This window comes from Lepisosteus platostomus, chromosome 1 (assembly GCF_059453375.1).
Source record: "Lepisosteus platostomus isolate fLepPlt1 chromosome 1, fLepPlt1.hap1, whole genome shotgun sequence".
Taxonomy (NCBI): domain Eukaryota; kingdom Metazoa; phylum Chordata; class Actinopteri; order Semionotiformes; family Lepisosteidae; genus Lepisosteus; species Lepisosteus platostomus.
The window spans coordinates 44,657,800-44,685,609 of record NC_142611.1 but is presented as its reverse complement, the minus strand read 5'-3'; the positions used below and the strand labels follow the sequence as shown (position 1 = coordinate 44,685,609).

The 27,810-nt window shown below is 36.8% G+C and overlaps 2 protein-coding genes across 5 annotated transcripts; both read right to left on the bottom strand.

Moving 5' to 3' along the window:
• Positions 1 to 1,905: 1,905 nt before the first annotated feature.
• On the bottom strand, positions 1,906 to 14,957 carry LOC148678007 (uncharacterized). 2 transcript variants are annotated; one of them, XM_088629875.1, is made up of 4 exons: positions 14,823 to 14,957; positions 6,701 to 8,128; positions 5,969 to 6,017; positions 1,906 to 4,714 (listed from the first exon to the last, which is right to left on the bottom strand). In XM_088629875.1, the coding sequence occupies exons 2-3, from the start codon at positions 8,100 to 8,102 to the stop codon at positions 5,983 to 5,985; spliced, it is 1,437 nt and encodes a 478-aa protein (XP_088486001.1). In that variant the 5' UTR covers positions 8,103 to 8,128; positions 14,823 to 14,957; the 3' UTR covers positions 1,906 to 4,714; positions 5,969 to 5,982. The 2 variants fall into 2 exon arrangements, with proteins under 2 accessions (XP_088486001.1, XP_088486011.1); XM_088629885.1 differs by having other exon boundaries at positions 1,906 to 4,711.
• mgarpa (mitochondria localized glutamic acid rich protein a) lies at positions 11,743 to 27,600 on the bottom strand. 3 transcript variants are annotated; one of them, XM_088629916.1, is made up of 4 exons: positions 27,420 to 27,597; positions 23,708 to 23,811; positions 21,983 to 22,100; positions 11,743 to 15,215 (listed from the first exon to the last, which is right to left on the bottom strand). In XM_088629916.1, coding segments are annotated over exons 1-4 (300 nt in total). In that variant the 5' UTR covers positions 27,496 to 27,597; the 3' UTR covers positions 11,743 to 15,213. The 3 variants fall into 3 exon arrangements, with proteins under 3 accessions (XP_088486042.1, XP_088486033.1, XP_088486022.1); XM_088629907.1 differs by lacking the exon at positions 11,743 to 15,215 and adding an exon at positions 16,977 to 17,234 and having other exon boundaries at positions 27,420 to 27,598; XM_088629896.1 differs by lacking the exon at positions 11,743 to 15,215 and having other exon boundaries at positions 21,927 to 22,100; positions 27,420 to 27,600.
• Between the last annotated feature and the right edge of the window lie 210 nt (positions 27,601 to 27,810).

The window sequence follows — 27,810 nt, the reverse complement described above, 5'->3', positions numbered from 1 at the left end:
ATAAACAGACAAGGCTGGGAGAGAGCATGACAGATTTGCCTGATATTCAATATTCAAAATTTCATCTAAGAGGGTACCATACAGCAAAATTGTTTTTAAATTTCTGATCCAGATGGAACTGTGCTCATTACAAGTCTGCCAGTATCACTTCCAGCTTCCTATAAAAGCCAGCCACCCAGACAGACCCACCCTTGCTTAGTTTCTGAAATAAAATGAGAGCAGGCATCTGGCTAGTTTGTATCTGGTACCAAATAGAATAAATATTAAAAAAAAATCAAAATAGTTTTGGTTCTAACAAATCATTTCCCATCAATACTTTCTGGAAAAGTAAATTGTTTTGTCTTCCAGTGTTGGATAAGAATTGTTTTTACCTCTGCAATTATTTTTTGCAAGTTAATCTGAAAATGTATGGACTTCACCTAAAATATTTCATATGAACAGAAGAAAAGTTACAGCGGAGATAAGGCTGTTTGCCAAATGTGCAGAAATGATCCAATGATCTCTATAGCCATTAATGAGAGATCCAAAGGAATGAGATCCAACACCATAATTGGAAAGATTGTTCCAGACACCCACCACCATTTGTGTAAGGAAGTGATTCTTTTACTCAGTTTTAATTGGACTACCCCTAATCTCTTGTGCCTCTGGGCCCATGCTTTGGTGTATATGTGTTAATTAGTGTCCCAGTTAAATTCTCCTCAAGGCTTTTACTATTTGGCCTCCCAAAAATGTTGTACTCAAGTCAAATGCTGTTGAAATCTTCTCTACCTGAACGTTTGTGTATTGGGGCTGTTGGTGCATAATCACTCTGAAACTCAGGAGGATGCTGCACTTTAGAAGAACTGTGAGACTAACCATTTTTATTTCTGAAAGCTTCATCACGGAAACCACATTATTGATTCAGTGCGTTAACCCTGAGTTTGCCTTTCTTCAATTTGCCCAACCTTAAGATTACAGCGATTACCTCTCTGTCCGTGTTTCTCTATGACTCCGCAAAAAATGGTTTAATGCAGCTGAGAGGCAGCCCTAGTCTTTTGTGTGTAAAAGAAGAACAACATAAACGAGTTGCCCCTGCAGAACTGTTTTTTTATGATTAAGTTGTTAAGAGGGAGGATGATGTTTGAACGCATTTGTTGGTTGTTTCGACAGCAAATGTGTCCATTCAGAGGGTTTCTTCAGAATGAACTGTGAAACATGAACTGGAGGACACACGTGGAAACACCAAAGTGCATTTATAACTGAGAGGAGCAGGCACCCCTTTACCCAAAGGGTTGTAGAAGTATGGAACAAACTATAATGTTTATAATAATATAGTTAACCCCTGGGTAAAGGTAAGTGTGAAAATCGTCTTTGTTAAAATCTTGATTTGAGATTGTATGTATGCTGTAAAATAGCGCGACAACATATTCTTTCTCTGACCAAGATATTCCCTTTTTATCAATAAAATTCCAAAAACCCACATGCAAGGAAACAATACACTGTCACGGTTCAGTATGTTTTTGGTATTGTCAATACATAAATGTGCCTGAAAGGGTTATTCTTCTGTGCTTTAATGTTTTTTTTTTCTAATAATTAACAGTTGATTTCATATTAGCTAGGGGAGCCTCTTTTCACATGGTTAGTTGCAGAATCTACTACTTTGGCAATCACCGGAGGGACTACATTCTGACTGTCTTTGAAGAATCAAAGTGGCACAATTGTTGTTTGAAGTAATCCCAAAAATACCATAGCAAGTTACAGGCTTGACTCTCTAAAATTCATTTCAAGACCTTTATCTGTATCTCCTATTGAGAGTCAATATACTTATTCAGATGTCTATTCTAGGTTTTAAACAGGTTTCATAAATAATAATGTCTGTAATCAGAGATGTTCCTATGGTTTCAGTTACAGTCTCCACACAATGAATATTTCTATATCATCTTTATTTCATTATATAATAATATGGCAAGCAGTAAAGTTTATGAGTACAATAATAAAGTCTCAACAATTTTCATAAACTTTCTACATCAATTTCACTTAATTACAATTAACTTACTAATTTCTAAAATGTGTGTGACACAGTGACATTCTAAAGCAAGTACAGAGACTTTTATGAAAACTACACCAATCTATTTGTTAGTACTTTAAACTTAGTATGATCTATAAATATATATGTAATATTCATGGAGTGTTCCTTCAAAGGAATAATACTACAAAGGTCATAAATTATTTACACTGTGTGCTGGTAGCAACTGGTAATGACGTAAACATTTAACCCTTTATCTAACGTATACTGAACTGTAACAACACTTTATAAACAACACTATGGTACATATTATAACTTTAATATAATATAATAAATTGACTTTAGTACACAAGACTTGTGTATTGAAATAGCTTAACTGTTTTCCTTTCTAAAGTACTGTCATGAAATTAGTTTTAAGATTGTAGAACAAGCAAACAGATATTAGCTCCCAGATAAACTCCAGCTCTCTCAGGACAATGGCAGACAACATTTGCAAGGTATGTTCTCAGCATGTTTGCATGGGTTTCCACCAGGTGCTCCAGTTTCCCCCCACAGTCCAAAGACATACCCATAGGTTAATTGGTTTCTGGGTAAATTTGCCCTGGTGGGTATGTGTGAGTGTTGGTGTCTATGTGTGCCCTGTGATGGATGAATAAAATGCTACATTAGCAAGTGAAAATCTGGCAACCTAATTAAACAAATGAATACCTGCCTCATCCAATTGTGAGGTATACAACCACTTTAATCTACAATTTCTTTAATAAGCCTCACTGCCCAAGAGGCTTAAGAGGCTAAAACCTGAAAGAATGTTTTTGTTACATTAATAATAGATATTTCTAAATTTAACAAGTAGGGTGCCATGGGGGAAAAGTATATTTAAGCTCTGATCACCTAAACTCATAAACTGAACAATCTTTGGTTCACCTGCCATTTGCATGGAACACTTTAAAAGAAGAGTCACAGAAGCGGAAAATAATACTACTGGTCCACTAAGATGCACTCTTCCTTTTGTGCCAAGCAAATAAAATCAGTGCCTCACCACAGAAACAGGGGGCACTGTTCTGTAGGCAACACTGTAAGGATCATATTTCAGTGTTTTTAAGGAAATATGGTGTTAGTGTGGGCCAATACAGTCATAGTACAACATATGTAAGATTGTTCTTGCTATAAGTTCTCACACGTCAACATTGTCCCTATTAACTTCAATATATTTGGCCAGCGCTTCTTTGCACTTGTATATGACTGCAAATTAGAAGTTTTCAGGTTCTCAGTCTAGACGGGTCTCAGTGAAGGCATTTACATTGTCAACATCTGCAAACTCTGAAGTATGAAGATTACCCTTCAGATTTCAAAAGAGTAACCTAAGGCCAGGTCTGGACAGCAGAGTGTGAGTTTCAGCAGATCCAAGTCACATTCTTCAATAGCATGTTTTTTTGTTATTGTTGTAAAGCACCAGTATAGCTTTGCCCAGCACCCTCCTCTTCATCTGACTGATGGCTTGACTTTAACATACCGTATACTGTAGCCAGACATCACAATTACCTTTGAGACCCAGAAAATGATTGCCATCATCTCTATGATCAATAATCTCCATGAACTAGCCTGCTAATGGTTGAGGACACAGTGCTGAAACTGTCTGATTTTTTGTTGGGCCATTGTGGTGGGGACACGTTTCATCACTTGGGCCGTAACCAAGTGGGCATAAAATGTAGCTGAATCCTTACATAAAAGGTCTCACAGCCTAAAATGAGACTATTATGTTAACATTGCTCAGCCACAGATCCTGATGGAAATGGGGCCTTTTGTTGTTTGGGGCTTGGGGTTGCCTGGGCCTGGAGACCATGTATGTGCTTCAATGCTTGTGGATGACTCTGCAGTATATCCATGCCAGAACCTGCCTCAGCTGTCAGCTGCCTGCAATTTCTACTAGCTGTATGAAATGATCTTCCATTATAGGAGTCTCCACAATGACCCAAGTACACAGCCATGTTTGAATGAAGCTGACCACTGGCATTTTATGGAGGTTTGGAATGTAATGAGTGCTCTATACTGACTTTTAATGAGATCCATGTTTTCGGGGTGTTTGCTCAATCCACCAGCTGTCCTCCAGTCGAAAATAAGGACACATAAAGTGTTTTTCAACATTAAATTGTGAAGGAAATAGCTTTCAAATGAGTCATGAGGCAAACTTGTTCTAATGAATTTAAGTACCGTGTCAGAAATATGAAGTATTGACCAACCCTAATGCCCCTATTGTTATGGGCAAATCTGGTAAAAGTCAGAGTACTGCAAAATCTGGCTTACCTACATCTCTGTCTCGTGATTAATTCTTGCTTCATATTCCAGAGATTTCAGCACAGCTTTACGTTTTTCAAAATAAACTGTGTGTTCTCCAAACCCCCCTTTTTAGAGAAAACGTTTACAACTTTTTTTTGCTTTGTTTTTGTGCAAAATATCTTAAATGTTTGTTTAAACGTGACCCCCAAAAATGGATTGTATTAAAATGGATTAAACGGCAGTTCTGTGGTTTGTACCTCACAAGTTGTTTACATGGAATGAAAAGCAAGGGCAAGCACTGGAAAATGATTAGTAAAGCAGACACTGTCCTCTGCTTAAATCAGGACACTGTGTGAGAAGGGAGAATAGGCAAGGCACTTCCTTTTCCTTGTAGTTCTCCATGGAATTCCTCACCATCTCTCCTCTTCTCTGCTATGGAAAAGAAAAATAAGACATCAAATAAACCCCATCATAATCTATCAGATACTACTTAAAGATGATTAGCCACTAGAACTGCAGCAATCGTTGGTACATACAGTACTAATTGGCACTCAAAGAACAGTTTTTAACTGGAGAGAATTGGCAGGGTGTGGTGAGTATGTTTCTAGACTCACAAACTGATTATCACTTAATAATAAAAAAAAGGATGTTGAGATGGATTCTGCAGATTTCAATGAAGGATAAGATCAGAAATGAAGAAATCCGTAGACGATGTAGGGTGGTGGATGTGGTTGAGAAGATGCGAGAGGCGAGGTTACGGTGGTATGGACATATCATGAGGAGGGACATTGAGGAAGTAACAAAGAGGGTAATGGAATTTGAGGTGGAAGGTAACAGAGGAAGAGGCAGGCCTAGAAAGAGATGGATAGATTGTGTGAGAAAAGATATGGAGGTATGTGAAGGAGTGAGGAAGATGTGCTCAACAGAGACAAGTGGAGAAGAGCAACCAAAGCAGCTGACCCCAGGACAGTCTGGGACTAAGACTGTGAAGAAGAAGAAGAAGAAGAAGAAGAAGAAGAAGAAGAAGAAGAAGAAGAAGAAGAAGAAGAAGAAGAAGAAGAAGAAGAAGAAGAAGAAGAAGAAGAAGAAGAAGAAGAAGAAGAAGAAGAAGAAGAAGAAGAAGAAGAAGAAGAAGAAGAAGAAGAAGAAGAAAACAGAAAAAACTATTTAATAGAGATTCTTTTCCCCAAGAGTGTCTTTTAATCTGACATCCTCAACAATGAAACCTCTGATGTTCATTCCTGTTCATGGAGGGCTTATGTGCCTTTTGGTTTCTATCCCACTCTGAACACTTAATGAATTTATCAGAATAATCTGTTCACTTAATTAGTCTATGTTACCATTATTTTCAGTTCTTTACTCATTCCCGATTAGAAATTGAGCTGCAGCCCTACATCACCAGGAGTGAATATCAGTGAACTAGAGTAGAAGCAGAGCTGAGAATAGAATCCTGGACCTGTTGGAACTACAGTAAACAATAATGTGTGAATGTGAATATCGGTGAAATAGAGAACTACGCAAAATACTGCCACCTAGCGGAAACTACTAAAAACACGGTATAGTTAAATCCAAATAATACAGTACATTCTAATGAAATATCACATCAGTATTCATCGTTTCCACATCTAAGAGTTTTAAGTGAACGCTTATTCGTGGTGTAGATTTCAATATAGGTTATTATCTTACCTTTCAACGGGTGGTTAAATGCCTGTGCTCTTATCTGCCCCACTTGACTCTGTAAAAATGAAAACAAAACATTAGGGAAAGGGAAACACCTGAAAAAAATTGCCTATAATACATGAGGTATACACTGTCATTTTCAATAACTAGGCAGGACAACACCCTGGACAGGACACAAAGACACATCCAAGCCACTCAGTGACACCAATTAACCAGGACAGCATGTCTTTAAACTATGGTCTGAAACTGCTGCACCTGGAGAAATCCTAAGCAGACATGAGGAGAACATGTAAACCCCACATAGAAGGTGCCTAGGGCCAGAATCAAACCCAGGGGCCAAGAGCTACAAGGCAGCAGTTCTGTTATACCTCCATATACAATTGTCTAATTAAAGTATATTTTCTGGTAAAATATTTTGAAATATATAGTCAATTTAGATTTCTATATTTAATTGCAACACCGGGCATAAAGCACCAAGTTATTCTTTGATTGTGTATTATTTCCAGGATAAAATATGAAAAAGCACTATACAAGGGTTCAATTAAAACAAAATTATTTTATACTTACTGAACTTATATAACCCTGTATTAGTTTGATGAGTGTGCACATTTTTCTTTTTCAACTCATTTAATATAATACTTTTATGTTTTAAGTAGCAAACCATTTCTTTACATTCTGGGTGTAACAACAAGTGGCTTGTGAGATTTAATAAACCCCTTCCAATCTACTGCTGTCTACCTTTGTCTTCTTGAAAGGTTTCTTCTGCCTCAAGATGATTTAGGATAATCTCCCCAGCAAGTGGACTCTTCTCCTCAAGAGTAGGAGAATTATCCACAGCCTTTGCCTCAGAAGTCACTTCTGTTTCCACCCCAACCCCCACTGGAGACACTGTCTTCTCCACAACCTCAGTCTCGACTGGAATGGATGTCATTTCGTCAGCCTTGTGTTCTGACTCCACTGCTTCCTGTTCTGAGACTCCACCTGCTTCAATATCCAGGGTCACAATTTCCCCCACTCTCTCCATCACCTGAGCCACTGCTGCTTCCTGTGCTGAGGGGACAGCACACCCTGCTGCTGGGATCGCTTCTGTCTCGATCACTCCCCCTGCCACTGGTATCACTTCAGCCTCCAGAATAACAGGGAGTGCTGTGCGCTTTGCTGACTCAGCTTCTGCCTCCTCTATTGCGTCCTCTCCTTGCTCCACAAAACCCACTGGCGCGTCCTTTGCTAGTTTCCCTCCGCTTTCCTCCCATGTCTCCACTGCTAGAGGCCTGGCTGTTACTCCCACAGGATCAACTTCAGCTGGAGTCACTGCCTCCTCCTCAGCTGGAGCAACTAGAGCAAACACAGAGACTTCTCTTGGTGTATGTGACATTTTTTCTTCTGCACTGGCTTCCTCCTTCTCTTCTTGAGCCTCTTCAGATGCCCCCAGCAAATTTACTACAACCTCTTCCTGTGCTGCACCTGTTAATACCTCTCCTGGGGTGACAGCTGTTACTTCACCAGTAACGTCTGCATTGATTACTGTACTGTCTTGTGTAATGCCTGCTTGCTCTTTGACTGTAGCGGTTGTTGTCTCTTCTACTGTAGTGACCACTGAATCTTCTTCTGGACAAATGTGTGTGCTCTCAATTAGAACTTCTGTTACATCCTCTTCTGAAGTAGCTGCTGTAAATTCTAAAGTGAGAACCGTGTCCCTCTCTATTGAAACGTCTGAAGTGTCCTCCACAGGAGAAACTGTTGTTTCCTCTGAAGGGATGCCTGCTTTAATAGCGTCTTGAATCACAGATGACTTGTTTTCTGTTTGAGCTTCTGGAGTTATGGCTGTTTCCACTGTTCCCATGTCTGCTGTAGTGTTGTCCAGCTCCTCCACAGCTACTGCCGAGGGACTTTGAGATGAGGCTTCCTTATCACTCACTGAAACCAGTGTTATTACATTGGGCTTCTCCAGAGAAACCACTTTTGTTACTGGAGAAGTGTCCACATTCTGATCAGGAGACTGTGTTGACATTTGTATTAGTGTCACTACTTGCTGAGTTGCATCTTGCACTAGGGCAGGTGCTGCACTGCTTATGTCTCCTACAGAAGCTGCTGCTATGTCTACTGCCTCTGCCATAGGGACAGCTGATACAGTTTTCATAGCATTAGACAGCTCAGGCACTGGCACTGAAACAGAGAATGAAAAAGGTGGTGAATTGTTATTTTTACACTATTTTCAAGAACCTTCAATTTTCCTCCTTTTAATTGAACAGGAAAAACCTCTGCAAATTCTGATCAATGGTTGTCTTTGCTGCTTGAAAGATGTTTTAAAAAATAAATATCCTGCTATATCATTCCAAAGAATGGGTAACATGAAGAGAAGTGATAGTTTCTCTTGTAAAGAGTGACTGTCTACTCTCAGGTTCAATTTGACTGTTCATCTTTTAATGTGAGCACTGTGGTTTGATGTCTACAGCTGAGCATAATATGATGATGATCATAATATGAGCATAATAATAGAAATTAAAAAAACATGCAGAACTTTATTGACGATTCTTTTATGTCTATACATTTATAAACAGATGATTTGCTCAATAGTCGACATTAAAATTAGATTAAACACATAAAATTAATTTGGAGATCCATGATATGGACATTTTGCCCAATTAAAATACTGTACAACAATCTGTTAGAAATCTACATGATGATTGCACTCCACCTTAAACCTAATCTTTAAGATCATATATACCTTATGTCAGGAAAAATAATATTCTGCAAGGAAATAACCAAAACTGCTTTTTCTCTGAGAGCTGCAACTTTTCACATACCCATTGTCCAAGAAGGCTGAGAGTGAAGATATACTAGAGGCAAGGTAACCCCACAACACTCACTACAATACCCCAGAGCAACTCAAGATGTCTGTCCTGTCCTGCTCTTTATGCACAAGTACACACACCCTCTTGAGCTGGGTTCATAGAGGATTCACTGTAAAATTCCAGATTGCAGTGGAGCTAATGAGACACCTCATGATTCTAGACCCTTCTTTGTGGGTCTTGTAATTGTTTGATATGAGAAAGAAAGAAAAGGCAGAGTATTTGGAAGTTATGTGTTGATGAGAAGGGAGGATACTATGAAAGACACAGGGTACGGGATTAGGATTCTGCTGACTGGAGAAGAGGAAACATTGCCAGTCTAATTTTGAGGTGTCAGAAAGAAAGAGAGAGAATGTTTCTTTCAATAAACGTAGACAATCTTCTTCAAGTGGGAGTAAAGGTAGATAAGGAACAAGCAGAAATTAGTCTAAGGCTGAAAAAATAAAAAAAACAATATTTCAGCTGTGGAGCCTTCTTCAGGTAGTTCCCATTTTCCAGCCTACTCTCTTCAGACTACTTCAGAAAGGAATAAAAGACCAGTTCAGCAATGAATTTACAAATCTAATATACCTAAAGACAGTGCTAACCTGCTACAGGTAAAGAATTTGTTTGACTATTCTTTAAGTTTCACATCTGGGTACTGCTACTACTTGTATGGAGACATTCGAGGGAGTTGTTTTTTATCTCTTTTTGAACCTCCTAAGGAAATTAAATGGCTGGAGGAAAGGAAATGTAATATTTGCTTGATTTCCAAACATCCTCGCAGAATAAAAAAAAAAATATGAGAAGGAGCACCAATGTTAGAAGCCGATTCTTTTACATAATAAAACATTTATCCACATCAAATCGACCTGGAGAATGAAGTAAGATAAGCTTTTACCTCCAAAAGTTAATCTGCAGATTGATTTTAAAAGGTGATGTCTCTAGCGTGGTTCAGAAGCAAAGACGGTATGTAGAAATGAGTGAATCCTATGTATGCATTTTGGGCTTGTAAATGACATAAGTGAGGTTTAACATTTTTAAAATCATAATGGACAGCACAACTGGAAAAAAGGCTGAGCTTTGTGAAAGCTGCAACTGTCTTTTACTTGGTACATTAAATTTGATTCATTATATGGGGAGATTATTAAGAAGAGCAAAATGAATGCCATCTTATAAATCAGACAAGTACTATTAATAAAATTCCAAACCATCTCTCACGATTTGTAGCTTTAAAAAAAGTACCCTGTTGTAATTAACAATACCAAAGAGACATTCAATGCCTCATACTCCAATGAACACTGAGTGAGCTTTTCAAGTCAAATATATCTTCCAAAATTTGAATACTGAATAATTTGACATGTTTAAAACTATAAAACAAAAAATATACATTCTATGAGACTTAGAACTAATAAGAATGGGCCTATGTTTAAATACCTGAACTGGCCATTCAGACCTAAAAATAAAAGGTAAACGTAAATTCATGTTTTGAAGAACCTTAATACTCTTAAAGAATCTTAGAACTGATGAATTTACAAGCTAACAACTAAATTCTTTCAGTTGATATTTTTGCAGACTGTACATCAATGTGAATCAGCTCACGTAATGTTCATCAGGCCACTATACATTTCTAGAACACTAGAAGTTCTTTAAAAAAAATCAATAGTTGATGATTAGGTCAGTTATTTCTGACAATCTTATTCACTTTTATAGCCAGTTCAAAAATACCATGTGTAAGTTTCTTAGAACAGAAAATAAAAATTTAAGAACATTTTTCTCATGTCATCATAAAGCAAGATTGTTGTACCTAAAATGAAGGCCCAAGGTCCCCGAAAATTATGTAAATATACAGAACTGTAATGTAAGAAGCAATAAAATTAAAAGAATGGTGTATGTTCCCTTGTACAACCCATATGTGGATGTTTCTCATAAATAGAAAGCATTTTAGAAAGAAATCAAAATGAAACATTTCTAAGTTTCCCAGTATAGAAGAGAACCTGAAAAGAAGTAATGCTGAAGGGGCTTATACTACATGGGGTTATAGTGAGAGAATTATGCCAATATGTGAGTGGCAAGGAAAAGTTAGTCAATTTTAAACCTTAAAGTAAAAAGAAAACAAAAACCCAGAGTGTTTGGACTACTTTTAGAAAGCTTCACATACCAAATATGTTTTTTTACACTTCAGAGTGGGGGTCAGCTCTACTTGTTGCATATCTCACATGTTGCTTGTCCTCAAAGAGCAGAGCCTCCCATTCCAAATATTAGGACATTTTTCGATCATATCCAAAAATGAGCCTGTATGTTTTCCTTACATTAATTCTGTATTTTTGAGTTAAAATATTACTGAAAACATGTGGCTTCACTTTTACTCCTATTTCCTGCAATTTAAAATGATCAATTTTTAAATAAAACAAATAAAGTATTATATGTAATAACAGACAAACCTTATATTATATATAATATATATACATACCGTGTCATACTGTATATATATATAATATAAGGTCACTTGGCTTTTTGAGTACTGAACATTGATGTGCAATACCTACAATAAAAAAGATCCATAGTGACTCCTTCTATAATAAGCCCAAAGACCATCTGAACCCCTGCTCTCCTTCTTGTTCTATGCTCAACACGTAGAGAAAGCACAGTGTAAAGTGAGGAAGGAAATATGCCAGGACCTCTACACCACATGCAATAAACACACCAATGGCATAACCACAGACAGTTCACAAAAAGGAGGGTTACGGAGGGAGAGAAGGGTTGCAAGTTGTTCTGGGGGTTAAAGCTTTGCTAATAAGTAAAGTAGGAGGAAATTCGACATTTACATAACTTCCAGAACCCAAGCCTGTTGTTATTAATCCATAACACAGAAATATCAAGGGCTTCAGACGTATGTCAAGAAGAATGATTCTCTTTCAGATTAAGCAATACAAATGGAGCCATGCACTGGAAGGGAATGGTTTAATGTGGTGAATGGTAACAGTCAATTAGTTAACAGTAATAGCTGGTTTGTGACACAAAGTCTGGAAAATGAGACACACTGAACATATTTGTCATATTTCCACTGATCAACATACATTAACAGAAGAGGAGATCAGGAAACATTGTTTGGAAAATGGTAACAAGGCAAATGTTATAGTTTCTAGTTTTAAATTTGATAATTAACAGTTAATAGATCAAATAGACTTTAGGCCACAGCTCCATCTTCAATCCCATACAAAATGCACAGAGAATCATGCTTGCATGAGCCTTTGCTGTGTGGTTTCAAGTGTTACCATGGTTTGCTCAGTGCCTGAGCACATTGAAACAAACAAGAGAAAGGAAGGATCAGAATGCATGTTTGCACTTTCATCATAGAACAACACAAAAAGTCTTGAAACCGTGAGTCAAAACTGTCATCTTTTGCAGTTTTCTGATGATAACGAAGATCACAGGAACTTTTTGGGGGATTTTCCCCTACTTCATCCTAAAGCAATTTAAATGGATTATTATTAGCGAGAACTGAGACATGTATGAATGGCATTACTCAAATATTACATTGTGTTCCTTATAAACACCTTCCACTGTGAGGAACATTTGGCAATTTTCTAAAAGCAAATTTCTATAGCATCCAGAAAGGTGCTAAAGATTTTAAAGGAAACCGAATTCCTTATTTTGAGGAGGCTTTTTTCATTCCCCTCAGTACTCACAATACACATCATGAGACCCATTTTTTTTTCTTCAATTGTTATGAAAAAAAGGTTTTTGTTCTAGCATCTTGTTTTTTTGTAGGAATGCACACAGTGACTTTTTTGGACCAGATTTACAGAACAAAAACACTGGAAGCAGACAGACTAAGCTTTCACCTTCTAACTCTGAAACAACATTTGTTACTGATTGGAAGTATTAGAAGGAGGTAGAGAATGCTAATGTGCTTACAGTGTTATATTCCAAACGTCAGGCTCTTCAAAAGACTCAACAAGCTAACCAGAAACATTGAAGGATGAATTTTACAAAGCCTTTTTTGTCAGTGCCAGAGAATCAAAACATCAAAAAGAAAGTGAAAGATGACACTATAACTAATAAATGTTATAGTACACATACATACTTCACAAAGAATTAGGCTACAGGCTGAGCTGAAATAAGCATAGTAGAGCACCAGAGAATGGGTACCTTCATGTTCACATCATAAAGGAACAAAGTAGGTCTAAAGGGGATGTGAAGACCCCCACAAAAATACTCTTTATTACATTAATGAGAAGCAAAAGTAAAGATCCCATCAGTACTTTTTAGAGTCATGTAGATATTAGGAGCATGTTTTCCTCTTAAAAGCAATTTGATACTGTTATTTAAAGGACTACCAAACATATAATCATTAATTCTATTATACTATCAAAATATATGTATCTCAATAATGATGTCCTTATCACCATTCTGTCAAACTGTCCAACTTTGACTCACTTTGACATATTGTCCTATTCCTGAACCCTGTAGCATTTTCAAAATCACTATTAGCTTTACTGCAGCGTCCCCAACCAGTTTCCTTCTTTGCTGGGCTCCTCAGTTTGGAGAGACAGCCTGATCCAAGCAGTGTACAAGTAGTATGACACACCTTCCACATCTTAATGACTTCACGTTGCACAGAGGGTTTATTCAGTGTCTTTGAAACAACTTTATCCATAAATTAATTTGAAAGGTTTCTTGGTCAAATCTTTGTTTGAAATTCATAACATGACTGAGGGATCTTATCCTGAAATCATGTAAACAACTATCACTGCTCACAGACAGAGGCCACTCAACTAATCATGCGATGTTTAGAAGTAATTTTGTGCATAGAACTGAAAACTTACAGTATACCCGTAGCAGTGTTCAATTTGAGCATTCAAGTTTTTATTATAAATATTCACTTTAAGAAATGTGTATATATCATTTGTAATTAAGTAAAACAGGACATCATTGGATGAGAAGTGAATACTTTAGGACTGTACAGTATATAAGGGTGACACCTATGCACGGACTCATCATTGTGGAGGGGAATTTACCAGAGTGCCTATTGCACTGTTGGGCACTTACAGGAACTTCTAATACAGAATACTTTGTTTGGTTTAATTTTAAGACTCTTTCACATGGCTTTAACCTCATTCTTAATGTACCGGACTTTCACATTGATATCTAGCTGATAAGAACAACTTCTTAAGGCCGAGCAAATTTTACACTGCTGATGTGTTTGGCAACATTGATTAGCTCATTGATAAGTGGTGATGGCTACAAAAAAATAGCAATGGCTGTTTTTAATCAATGTAATGCAAAATACGGCAAAGAACTGACTTTTGTGTAAGGCAGGTAAACTAACATTTCATTGTATACTCTATTCTGAATTACAGTAGCAGAGAACTGGATTAAAAATCTGATGTGTAGGGTGTCTTGCAAATGTAGGAAATTCTCATGCAGGTATTATTTACCTTTCCCAACAAGAGCTGTATGAAATCGATTGTATTTACCAGGCTGTAGACCCAGCAGTCCACAAAATTCATAGAAATATTTCAATTCTTTTTATTAAAATGCTGCTTTGCACAGTGAGTTCAAATGTTTTTTATCCACCTGACTAACTGGGATAATCATTTGGAGCATTCTTTCAAAACACTTTATTTTAAAAATCACATCTCATTTTAGAATCTGTGTCTTAATATTCTTGATGGTAGGCAATGGTTAAATGACATTTTCATAGCTTATTTTAACTACTTTTTCTGAATAGCATCTGACTGGTGTTTTTAGTTAAATCACTCAACATGGGCTTAATTTGCCTATAACCTGGTTACACTAAAAAGGATTTCTAATCACCATAGGACCACCTACTTAAAGATTAAATAAATATTTATACAGAGACCTATTTGTAAGTGTTTTTGTTAGATTGCTCACAGCCAAACCAAGTTAAATACCTTTATACCATCATTCCAACAATTGTTTTCAAATTTCTGCAACTTCTGTAACCCGGGCTGGGCTATGTTCTCTGTCAGGAAGTATGAAAATGGACATTTCTCTTTAACCTTGGGCCTCAGACGCCTGTGTGGCTGGAGGTTCTGGAGACGTCTCCTCCACAGGAGGGGAAGCATGAGAGACATCCTCCTCAGCCGGGGCGGTACCGTTTGCCTCATCCTCAGAGGACACGGCCTCACTTGGGGGCTCCTCCAAGGCCTCAGCCACAGCCTCCTCCACAGCCTCGGCTGTGGTGCCCTCTGCAGCCTCCGGCGCTGGCTCGGTGGCTGTCTTCTCCACTGCTGCCTCCACAGCCTCGGCTCTGGTGCTCTCAGAGGCCTCCAACACTGCCTCCTTGGCAGTCTCCTCCACGGCTTCCTCTACAGCCTCGGCTCCGGTGGCCTCCGAGGCAGTCTCCACCGCAGGCTCTCCTGCAGGTTCTGCTTCCTCTGCCTCCTCAGGCTCTGCTTTTGTTTTTAACAAAACAACAATCAAATTAACCAGCCATGTTTCACATGCATCACAGCTCTCCTACCTGCCTCTGCTGGACATGGCTGAAGCTTTAGAAGTTTAGGTTAACTGAGCCTGTAGGCAGAACTGAGCAGGCCTACCCAGGCTGTTTAAATGGAACCGAAAGAAATTAGCCTGTTGGAGTAGCTTGTTAACAAATTACAAGGCTATTATAAACGGCCTATACACACATTTTAGAGGACAAGTGATGATTTGAATAAAGTCCTATACAGTTGCATCTATCATATATTGCCACCATCCAACTGTATTATTCACAAAGTTATCAGGTACATTATATAGCTTGTTAAATAAGAATTGGGCCTTATTTATTAAATGATGCCATCTTGCTGAATTAACAGACAGTTATGTCTCATATGATAACAACAAAGAAAAATTTGAAAGCACAGGAATACTAACAACAAGAGGAGGTCACTCAGTCCATCTAAATCCTTATGGATGTTAGCAGCTACAGTAACTGATAAGTAATTGAAACAGCTCATCCAGCTGTTTCCTGAGAAAGAGGAGTATAAGCTTCAGCAAAATTGCTGTCTACCTACTGTAGGATACAGATATAGAAGTCTTGCTAAAAATTATAAGTATCTTTTACCTATTCTTGTATCAGTAGTCTGTATTTTCTATTGAAAAGATGGATGAATATGGCCCAATATCTCTCCTAGGTTTAATCAACATTCATCTTCCCTTGCAAAACATAGTAAAGACCAGAATTAACTAATGTAAATCAAGGGATTGTCAATTATTAATATCACTCTATATGAATCTGAAGCTGTATAAATATTTACATCCTTGTGCGATTTAACCAAAATATTTATAAAATGTAATAAGTTAAAATAAAGCATTACTGGGAGATGAATGGTGTCAATACAGGTACAAGATTTAAACAAAAATGTTTGTTTTTTTAATTCTTGTAATACTGTATATACGTAGACTACTTCATCTCCGTTATTTGAAGATTTCCTCAAAAGAGAAAAATTAAATTTTCTCTTCGCACACATTTTAATACTATGCAAAAATCCTACAATGCTGGACTTCTGTTTGTCCAAGGAAAGGTTGAAGAAAACACTACTCACTTAATTGCGAAGAGTTATTTCATAGACTACATTGAAAATTTAACAACACAATTATGAATAAAAGTCTGTACATCAAATGAGAAAATAACTTGGAGCCTGTGATTAAGATTAATATTCCTTTCGACAGAAACTAAAAGCGTGATAGGATTCAAAGCATTACTAGAGAGATTATTATTATATAAATCTGTCACTATTTCAGACTTAAAGCGTTATGCATTAACTGAAGAAAGTGAATTTATCCTACCTGTAAATAGGTCCCAGTAATTTTGTCTCTGTTCTGCATTTTTTACAACCATGAATACATGTACTGTAATTGTACTGATGTATTGGAATATAAAGTTAGTATGAAATTTACAAACCCATGCAATGTAAGCCCAAAAAGCAGAACTAAAAGAAATACACAGCAAAATTAGAGTAAGCCACTTCCACACCTTTCTGATTGCACAGTGATCTGATAAGCACAGTGACCCCAACAAAATTCTACATCAGCATGCAGTTCGAAAGCAAAAGGCATTTGGAAACCCAGAGCAGGAAATAAAAGGAAAAACAGGATAGACAGGGAACAGAACAGGAAACAGAAACACTTGTTTACTATCAATACCTTGACATTTTCACAACATACTGCAGGAGGGTTCGAAGTTTTGCTTTATTATAAATAAAAAGTAACGTTCAACAGTTCTTTTACAGCAATAAATACAATGCGCACACAGTTATGTACATTTTTAATTGGTAAATAATACCTTGAACTGAAAAGTATGATGGCTAAGGAAACTCGAGATTAACTTTACAGAGTGATGAATACATTCAAGAAGAGGAGTCCCTTCATCCAAAGGTTTATTTTTAATCTCCCTCAAGTCTAGGAAAGCTTGCAGTCTCTGGATTTTACTCTGGAAAGTGTAAATAGAGCAAGAATTAGGAAATGAGAGGAATGATAAAGGAATATATGAAAAATACAAATTTATTTTACTAAAAGTATTCAAATACTACAGATGTATTTCACTTGGCATGCTTATTATTAGGAGTGGTTAGCTGTACCATACTGTTTATGCATTTGCAGTTATAGTTTTATAAGAATTTAGTCACTAATAAAATAAAAAAAATAATTTAAAAACCTATTAGTAAAAATGACTGAGAGTGCGGTTTCTATTAATACACAAGTTATATAGGGGGTGGGCCTACATGTACAACAGTTGACTGACACAGGTAAGAAGAAAGGGAAACACAGAATGAAAGTAGGGTACGACAAGCAGTGCTGTCATTATTATGAGCTTTTGCCAAGGCAGCAGCTTTAGGGTCAAACCCCTTTCTGATTAATGAACAGTCTGGATAAAGTACATGGGCATGAGGGCCGTGATAGCTTTCAGAAGCACTTACAAACTAAGTCCAACTCAGTTCCCTCAGCTCCTGCGTTTCTGAAACAGTGTTTGTCTGAAGTTCATGATAACAGCCTTAGAGATTAAGAAGGCTTTTGGTCATAGTTCAACAATCTCCGAATTCTATTTCAAGACTAGGTTGCTGTCTTGCCATAGAAGACTAAATGAAAAAAAAAAATACCACAAAAATCACTTGAGCTGTGTGTCACTACCACTATCCCTATGTTACATTTGGTGAACTGTGATATTGTGACTATGAGCCCAGAACACAGCACTGAAATAAAATTAGTATCTAAGTGCTCTTTATAGCCTTTGCCTCACAAACAGCTATCCCTTTCTGTAACATTTTTTTAAAAAAAATTTGGATTCCTCTTGCTGCTTTATTTCGGTCTATAAACTTTAAGAGAGTCACAACATTCATAGTTAAGTAAGATCAGATAAATGAGAATGTTTTGTGTCTACTGAGAGAATGGGTTTACAGTACATCACAGATACCTGGCACTTGATTTGTATTAGCTCTAAATGGCTTAGCACACTGATCTGAGCTTCATGAGATCATTCACTTATTTTCAGTGTGAAAAACACGGGTATATAAGCTTTTATACAGTTGACAAAAACTTAAATAAAACAGTAAATAGTTAAAATGAAAAGTTATTCATTAATCAGAATAGGGCTGCCCTGAGTTATGCAGGTCAAAGATGTATTATATAACCCAGCATATCTACAGAATTCATCTAAAAATCCCCACTGCAATCAAGGGTGTTTACTAAACACTAAAATTAGTAGTGACTAGAGTTAAAACATGCAGAATTATGTTAATGTTGGTGAGCAAAATAGTAAACTGGTACTCACCATCATCTTCTGAAAGACATAAAAAGAAGACAAGTTATTTTAATGCCATGCTTTCATATTACTGCAAATCCATTGCAATTGAACTAACATGCAAATATTTCTATAATTTTATATGCTGGTTGAATTTTTTTTAAATCACCAATGAGCTTGTATTTCAGTATAAATGAACCAGAGTGCAATAGTCTCATGAGCAGAGTTATTCATAAGGAAGCAACCAAACACTGGGTCAAGACATCTGTTAAGTCTGAGGAGCTAGGCTATGTTAAACTAACCATGCTGTAACAGGCTTCTAGCCCACTGTGGCTCTATTTATATCAGTTAGCCTGTAAGAGAGTAGAAGAGCTGATCTGCAGTATCAGTATCAAGCTGAGCTTCGACAAAGCTGAATGCTGTCAGGTGAACAAAATCCTATTAGCTACAGGGCAGAGAATGCAAATGCCATCTTCATACTGTTCTTCTCTTATGTACACGTACTGTAGTTATCTGTAACAATTACTAATTCACAGTGACTGTTTTTGACATACAACTCTTGACAACATCGGATTAACCAAGACAGATCCTACCCACATTCTTCTCAGCTTACTTTAATCCTTGGAAACTAGACTTTTAAAGAGCTAAATCATGGAGGTCTTCGGCATCTTAGATCTATGAACATTACACTCGTGACAAGGAGAATTGTGAAGTGGGCATTGCAAAAAAAAAAACAAAGAATGCTTGAAATTTCTGGCTTCTCTATTGGCCTTTAAAATGGAAATCCTGTGTAAAGCAAAAAACAAACAAACAGCGGTTCAGAATTGTATAATCCAATGTGATGCTGTGTCTGTCTGTTCACACTCAAGGGTTCAGGTTAAAAAACAGCTTTGGGGCTTTAAAAGCATTCTCGAAGTTACTTTGTGTCACTAATTACTAGTGTTAAAAGATGTCTGTTTATCATAAATGTAATCTCATGTCCACTGTCGTTGTTAAACACAGTATAACTACCTTTACCCCAGCAGCTAGGACTAAATAAATGTATTATAATGTCAAAAAAAGACAAATGAAAAAACAAAACACTGGTAGTTAATTTAGACAATGTATTGTACATGATTGTAGCTAAGGGCTCAGAAACACACTGTACACCAAAATGTTGTTTCTTTACACATCAGAATGCAAACAATGCAAATAATTTTGTAAATGTTTCTGTATGATTTTGGTGCACGACACGATGTATTGATTATATTATAAGAACTTTGGTAGTTTCTCATTTTACAGTTGCTAATTTCCTGACAAACTCTTCAACTACTACCCCATTACTTCACCCTTTCAATAGGACGTGTCAGATAATATTGCCACGCAAAACCTGGGAAAAGCAACCCAAGATATTCCTTGCTCTGTTGTTTCAGCCAGTGGTTTCAAAATCACAAGGGTGTTTTTCATAGTTGTTCTAGAACTACTGGTACTTTAGACACTGATGATCACTAGGAATTTGGCCCCAAGCAAGCATCTGCTTCATCCTTTTGAGTTCATTATTTAGGCAAGGCACAGAGCAGAAAATCATTGCTGACAGCCTGATTTGTATTGCTTAATCTCATTTATCCGAATTAATACATTTAGCTCTCCACCCTCACTGTGACACACTGCTTCATTAACTAAAGCCGAATGTCAACAGCCCTTGTACCTGGGAATTGGTCCTTGTAAACTAATTTCTTGTAGGAACAGCTGTATGAACACCAATTTTAACAAAACTTCAAATAGATTTGGATATTTTTTTACATTAAATTAAATATAAACAATAAATGTATAAATTGTGTATATGTGTTTCTCATAATTCATCTCTACTGAAAACTTTTTTTTTTAAAAGACATTTATGGCAGCCGGATAACCAGATATGACAACTGCACCTCAATGGCTGTGTAGAGATGCAAACAGGGATTGTTAACTGTATCCGATGCTGTGTTCAAATCCAAAAGAATAAGAATATCAAGTGTGCTGCAGCAGTCAAGCAATCACCAGGGAGCTGAAAATGACAAGACTCAGTATCGATCATACTGTAGATCTAAAGCTAGGATGAAAGGGTGTGTAGAGCCTGTAAGATTAGAAAGGTTTAATTGTATTAGTTACCACATGTTCCAGAATCTTCCACAGAAACGGAAGATTAGAAATTGGGTCCTAATTGTTTAGCAGATTAGCATCAAGCTTAACAGTAAAGGAACACCACCAGATTGAAGAGATTCACAGATACTGTCTCTGACATCCAGTGAAAGGAGCTCAGACACAGTGAGGGGACTGAATAGGTGTGATCTAGAGGCGGGCTTTGTTTTTGCAGGCGATTCACAGACATAGTAAGTTTTCACCACTCATCAACCAACTGCACTGTCTTTCCATAGTACACCTATTTGCTCATCCAAGAGCCACATAATCACCAGTTCTTTGATGACAATGTCACTAAGAAAATTTAATTACCTTCACCGTACCATACTGATAAGTGCAAAACATTCAAAGAGCTGGTCCATTATTCTTCTCTCTCTAAACCCTTCCTAAACATTCTTAGCCAATCGATACATCGCCTCCAAATCAGAAGACGATTTTACATGCACTGCTTAGGGGGTCTTCTTCTACAGATCCCCTCAAGGCTGGTGTCCACCCCTGGGTCCTCGAGCTTTCACCACGAGGGGAAACAAATGCTTCTAAGCCATAGAACTACGTAGCTGCCTCAATGACTGAGATGAACACGACACATCAACTTAGACTCAATCTCCTCAATTTCAAATTTCAAAGACCACGAAGACCTGGGATTAAAAAAAAATGGAAATGGGATGTAAAAGCTTTCCACACAGGGAAAGAGCTATCATCTACCAAACATTCCCAGGCACCCCACATTAATCTCCTGTTTCTACCTGACCCATGCTCTAGATCCAACGCACCATGAACTGGTGATCAGTTCACAGCTCTGCCTCTCTATTCCCCCAGGTATCCAAAATACCACACCTTTAGGTCCAGTGAGATAACTATAAAGTCTAACAACCACTATTAGCCCAAAAGAGCTCTTGTACTAGGTCAAATGAATGACAGTCTTGTGTTTGAAGACGATATTTGTCATGGCAAATCGTAAAACTTGTATTATCAACATCCATCCACCCAATTTCTAACTGATTTATCCAATACACATGATCCAATGTCATGGAGAAGCTGGAGCATATTCTGGCAAGCAACAGGTACAAGACGGGATGCACCCTAGTGGGGAGGCCAGTCCATCACAGGGCATTGTCAACACGATGAACAAAATTAAAACAATATGCTAAATCTTAATTTCCTTTGCATAATATAACATACTTTATATATGCCCTTGTATGAAATAAATGTTGTGAACTTAACTCTCTACATTAAGCTAAGGCAGACAAACGGCACACATAAGTGGGATGGATAAACAGTTGGGCTTACTTTTGGGTGGCCATGGCTTTGGTGTCCATTCGTCCTTCGGTCTGGTGGAGATCTCATTAACTCTATCGTGGAACCGGGCCTTGTCGGACGTAAGGGTCTTGTAACTCTTCAGAAAAAACAAGAAATAATATTGCTGTTATTATTTGCTTATAATTTAAGAGACACATTACCATACATATTCAAAAATACTTTTACATTTCATTTGTCTTAATGTCAGTGCTAGAATACACTATTTTTTAATTGATACTGTATGTCTGGCAAAAAAGTTATTTCCTCTAAGGAAAGCAGTTACTGTTTGGATGAGTAAGCAGAGGGTTTGTTGAGCTACAAACATGGTAATTTAAGGATGAGCAGAGTCCTAGCACTGTGAAGACTGTTTACAATACATTTTGCACTTTTTTGTGGTTAATTTGTATATTAGGAAAATCTCATTACAGAGACATTTAAATGAGAGACCTGATATAAACTGATTTAAAGCTGATACAGAGAACCCAGATTTAAATTAATTTAGCTGATATAAACTTGTTTCAACAAGAATGCACTGAGGTATATGCTTCATTAGTGACTCCAAATTAGAGCTGGGAGATAATTCGATAACGATAATTATCGCAATATAATTTTCCTCTGTATAATTTTAACAAAAGATTGATAAATGTTCGATATATATGTTTATGCTTTGCGCATCATATGCGCATGCGCACGTGTTGCAGACCAGGCAGCTAACAGATTTGTTTAATGTTTCTGCTGTTTGGCAAGTGTTTGTTGTGTTCTTAAAATAAAAAGTTGTTTAATTTACCAATTAACTGCCTGGTTTCTTCAACTTTCACCCAGGAGAAAAAATCTGCCTTTAAACTTGAAAGAAATAATGATTTGACATTTATCGTGATAATTATCGATATCGACTGATATGAACATTTTTATCATGATAATGTTTTTGGCCATATCGCCCAGCCCTACTCCAAATTGGGAAAGTATAAAATAGAGAATATAACCAGTGAATTCAGATTTAATTACACAGAAAAAGACATGGAGATATAGACTTATACTTTAAACCTTAAAGTTTGTTTTTTCAACAAGATTTTTTTTTTCAAAGACATAATTAATAGGTTAAATAGAAAGTTCTTTACTAAACATATTCTGAAAGTGACAAACAGTGGTTCACTTGGCCTAAGAGCAATTTGCCCTGCTTCTCAGAGCCCAATAATAAATACAACAGGGAAATAAAGAGTACCAGTATTAAATGTTCTTGGCATTTTTTAAATCACAAGCTCTTATTTTTAGCCAAAACGTTAGGAAAAACCCCTTTTAATGTAGAATATTTAGTCCCACAAAGCACTAAAACCACAAACCACTAAAAGATAACTGCACTAAGGTTATGAACTCAGACAGTGTAGCTCTCATTCTCACAATATAGGTTTACGGAAATTAATTTGTGATTAAAAGTGAGTCTAGCTCACTTTTTAAGGTTAAACTGTCAGGGCTATATATAATCATTTCTTGCTCTATTGGAGTGTGTACATTACCATACAAATCAGTTAATTAAAAAAAATCAGTAAATTATTTTTCTAAGTAATTCCACTGACTGTTTTCCAAACCACATTCACGTGGTTGAACACAAAGTGGATATGTTTCACTTCTGCACTATATTTTTAAAGACTTCAATATACTGTACAGTATGTCTCCATTCCATGCTTTTAAATACAGGAATCATACATAATAAATTGCACCAGTGAAGGAGCCCCCGCAGAGGAGAATATAGATCAGGTTTGTTCCCGAGGAGCCAGGAACACCACCAGATGACATCTGTCGAGCAGGGACTGCAACAGGAAAGGCAGAAAACAACACAAAGTGATATGAAAAAGGCACATGACGGCTGTATCTTCTACAAGGAAAGACTCATATGTCAATACCAACCATATTCTTCAGAAAATCTTACAAGCAAGATTTAACAAAGTGTATTTTCTCAGGAGGAAATGTGAATGTCTGTAGCCATTTAGTCGTTTAACACACTCTTGCATGGCAGTTGCTCTCGAGGACCAGTAGTGTTATCCCTCTTAATATGCCTCCTGTCATCAGATATGGTCACTTTAGAAAACCCTTAAGAACTAGGATGATGAAAAGGACTATGGTATTTCACTTAGGCCAATACTGCAGCCCACTAATAAGGCCACAAGGATAAAGTAACTTACAAGGTTCTTCATTACACTCTCTGTGTAAGAGCAGGTTTTTTTATCAACCAAGTGCAGAAGAAGTCACTGTTTTAAGAATGACCAAACAAACTTAATCTAATCTTATACAATATAAAACAGCTGACAATTAAAGTATAGTGGTGGTTTATCTTCTTTGTCATGCCAAGACTCCTCATGTTTATTGGATTGTGTTGGGGCATCCAAAAATACAGCTGACAAAGGTGATTTACTTCTGCCTAAATTCTCCCTAATCATCTGCTAAAATAGTCCTGGGTAAAGGTGTTGGACCTTCCGATTTTCCATGGAAGTAAATACAAATAGCTGTTAATGATTAATAATAAGGATGGTCAAGCATGAATTATGTATAAAAAGAAATAAGGCACAGGCTTCCTTAGGGAAAATACCTCACTATGGAAACTTTCCAATAAAAATGTTTTTTTTACTTATAATGAAAGCAAATTGGCACAATTCTAAATGATGACTGGCCCCCTCCACTGAAAATGCCCCAACTCAGACTCAAATGGTAAATTGTTCTTCAACACTTAAAAAACAACTTGCTGAGTTTCCAAATTATGCTCATTATTTAGATTATACTCCACTTTCCACTGTCACTTTTTTAGCATGAAAGATATTTACAAAGATGCAATTTTCCACAATATTCATCTCAGTTTACAAATTATGTTTCAGTGACAATAAAAGATAAAAGCTCACATCAAGCAATACTGATAAAATATTTAACTAAAAGAGGAACAACAAACATTTGTCTGTAGCCTGTGCTGACTTTACGACAAAAGGAAAAATGGTAAAGGCTTCAGGGCAGAGATCATACTGGTTTCTGCAGTGTGCAGTGAACTGGAGAGTATGACTTCTTCACTGGAAGGGACACCTCTTTACAAGTAATGTTATACAAAAACATTTTATTCCATTTAATTTCTAGAAATAATTCAATTTTTGTCATAATTCTCCAATTTATCTTGTAGAAAGTGATCTGCACCAACCTTCCAAGATGTGTCATGTATAACAATTTGTGATTTTGCTTTTGCTCACTGATTAAATACATTTCATTGGTTTGTATATTGACAGCTGCAGGATTTGTTTTTAAAAGGGGTTTAAATTAAATGTTTAAGGCATGTTTTGGTAAAATGTGCACAATTTTGAATCTCAATCTCATTTTATGAATATTTTTTGTTTACAACAAGGAGGAAATGCACCTGAATTGCATTAGCTTTAGGCTGTCAAAATATTTGCATTCTAATAAAAAATAAAACAAGTGCATATTGCATACATTTTCAAAGCAAACATTTTACCTGGATAAGTCTATTCTTAGATTTCAAAGTTGATGTTATATTTAAAAAGAAAATGAAAGCTTCAAGTTACATGTACCACATACTGAAAGACCAAACTATTCAAACTTTGAAAGTTAGAGATAAAGATAAAGGTACCCCATTTTTTGTCAGACAATGCCAGCTCCTTTGTGTGCACAACAGCAAGCCTATACACTGTAATACGGGATCTAATCTATACCTATATGAATATATTTTTATCGGTGAACTGACTTGCCTAGGGATCGTTGATACAGAAGCTGCATTGATTTTCAAATGAAATTTTAAGGTTCCTTGGATTTTACAATTTCTGAAAACAAATGTACTGTAAGTAAGGAACTTCAACCATATTGTTCCTGTAATAAACCCAGCTTTAGGAATGGAGGCAAATTTAAGATACTCTGCATAAAAGGATCAGCCAAATTAATTAGTCATTTGGGGTTTAAAGTAAGTGAAACCTCATATAGACTAACCAGAACAAATATCCATTCTATTGCTTCAATCTCAAAATGTTTAACACAATATTTTAACACTTAACATTTTGAGGTCATAAAAGCATTTTTTTTAAAGACCTACGAAATTTTAATTGCTAAAATTACTAAATAATAGTTTTTTTTTTCTCATTAGTGTGACTGACATTACACCACAGGGTATAAAACGCCTTGTTTGTACCTTTCCTTGTAAATCATTTTCACCCTTTCAGACACGCAAGGAATTTATAAAAGAGGGGGCGGATCTTTCAAGCTACATAATCGTCTCCAGGGGTCACTGTTAAAAAACCATAACCTCGTGCTCGCATGTTCAGGAACGTGCCACTGCTTCGTTGTGGTTTTTAATTTCACATGAATTTATTTAGCATAAGAAAACCAATGTACCCCCAATATTTCATACATCAAAGAAATTTAGCACAACGAGAATAAAGGAACAAACGACCATAACTGGTAAAACTCCATGTGACATTTATGAAGTTAGGAGCTGGTCATCTTCCAAAAAACAGACAAAAAAGAAACAGATATAATCAAATAACAGTTTAGTCCACTGTGCCCCCCCATCTCAGCAATCCTTTACATTCAAGGCCTACAACCCAAAACATTTCATGTTCAAGTCCAAGCAATGTTGGTATTTACACCTTAAATAATTTTTGAAGTAACAGAAAAAATAAAACAATTTGTTATTTTTTGTGCATATAATGTTACAGTATTGTAACCCATTTGACCCATCAACATACAGTATATGTATACACAGTATCTGAGCTACTGTTGTATAAACTAATTGTTTGACACACGCTTCCTCCTGTGTGAGGAATGCGAAACCAATATGAGAAACAGAAGGTACAGCGCAGAAAGCATTTGGTAGCAAGCGTACAGAACCTATGAATAACACAGTTATGCATGGACGATTTTTCAGCGCAACTTGCTGAGTTAGCATTATATCGCACTGTTTTCGTTACATGACGAGCTTATTAGAGGATTTCGCCTTCAGTTTTAAAACACTTGACCAACCTTTACTGTACTCGAGTAAACCCAGGTTAAAACATGAATTTGTAAACCCCTCAAACCTTGTTTTAATGGTAATTTCGAGCACTTCTACGAGATTTTCTAATTATGCTACCAAGCTGCCAATTCATTCTCGATGCAATTTTTCATTCCTCTCGTGACCTTCAGATCTCCTTTACTGTGACTAGCACAGAGTACTTGTCATACATTGAAATCCGTCTGTTTGCATTGCAATTAATAGGCTACAAATTATTTCTGCCAGGAGATTTCCGAAATTTGTAATATTATTTTGCATTTTAACACCTGAGGAGAAAAAAACACTCGCAAGGAACATACACATTTATTTAACTCTTCATACACGTATGACGGTTATTTATTTTTTAAGACTTCTTACAAGGGCAAGGGGGACAAGACCTACCGTTTCTGGAGAATGCCGAGACTGACATCCGTGCCAGCGGAGCCAGTTTTCGCCAGGCCGCCCTGCAGAGAAACATATCTGCTCAGTTGACGATCAATACCGCTGCGACGCCGAAGTGCAGAAAGCAGCAAGAGCCTTTATAGTGAATGACTGCTCACTACTGGTGAAAGCTGCCTGGCTGGTTTTGCCTGGCTAGGTCTACACCCCCTGGAAACGTCACTTACTACAGCTTGGAAAATGTCAGCCAAACACGTGGTTGAGCATTTAAAAACCAAGGCTGGCTTTAAACTGTTCTGAAACGTAAAGCTTATACATTTCTTAATTGTGCAATTCTTGAAAATGGTAGATTTATCCACAATGAATAACTTAGGTGTCTCACGCAGTAAAACGG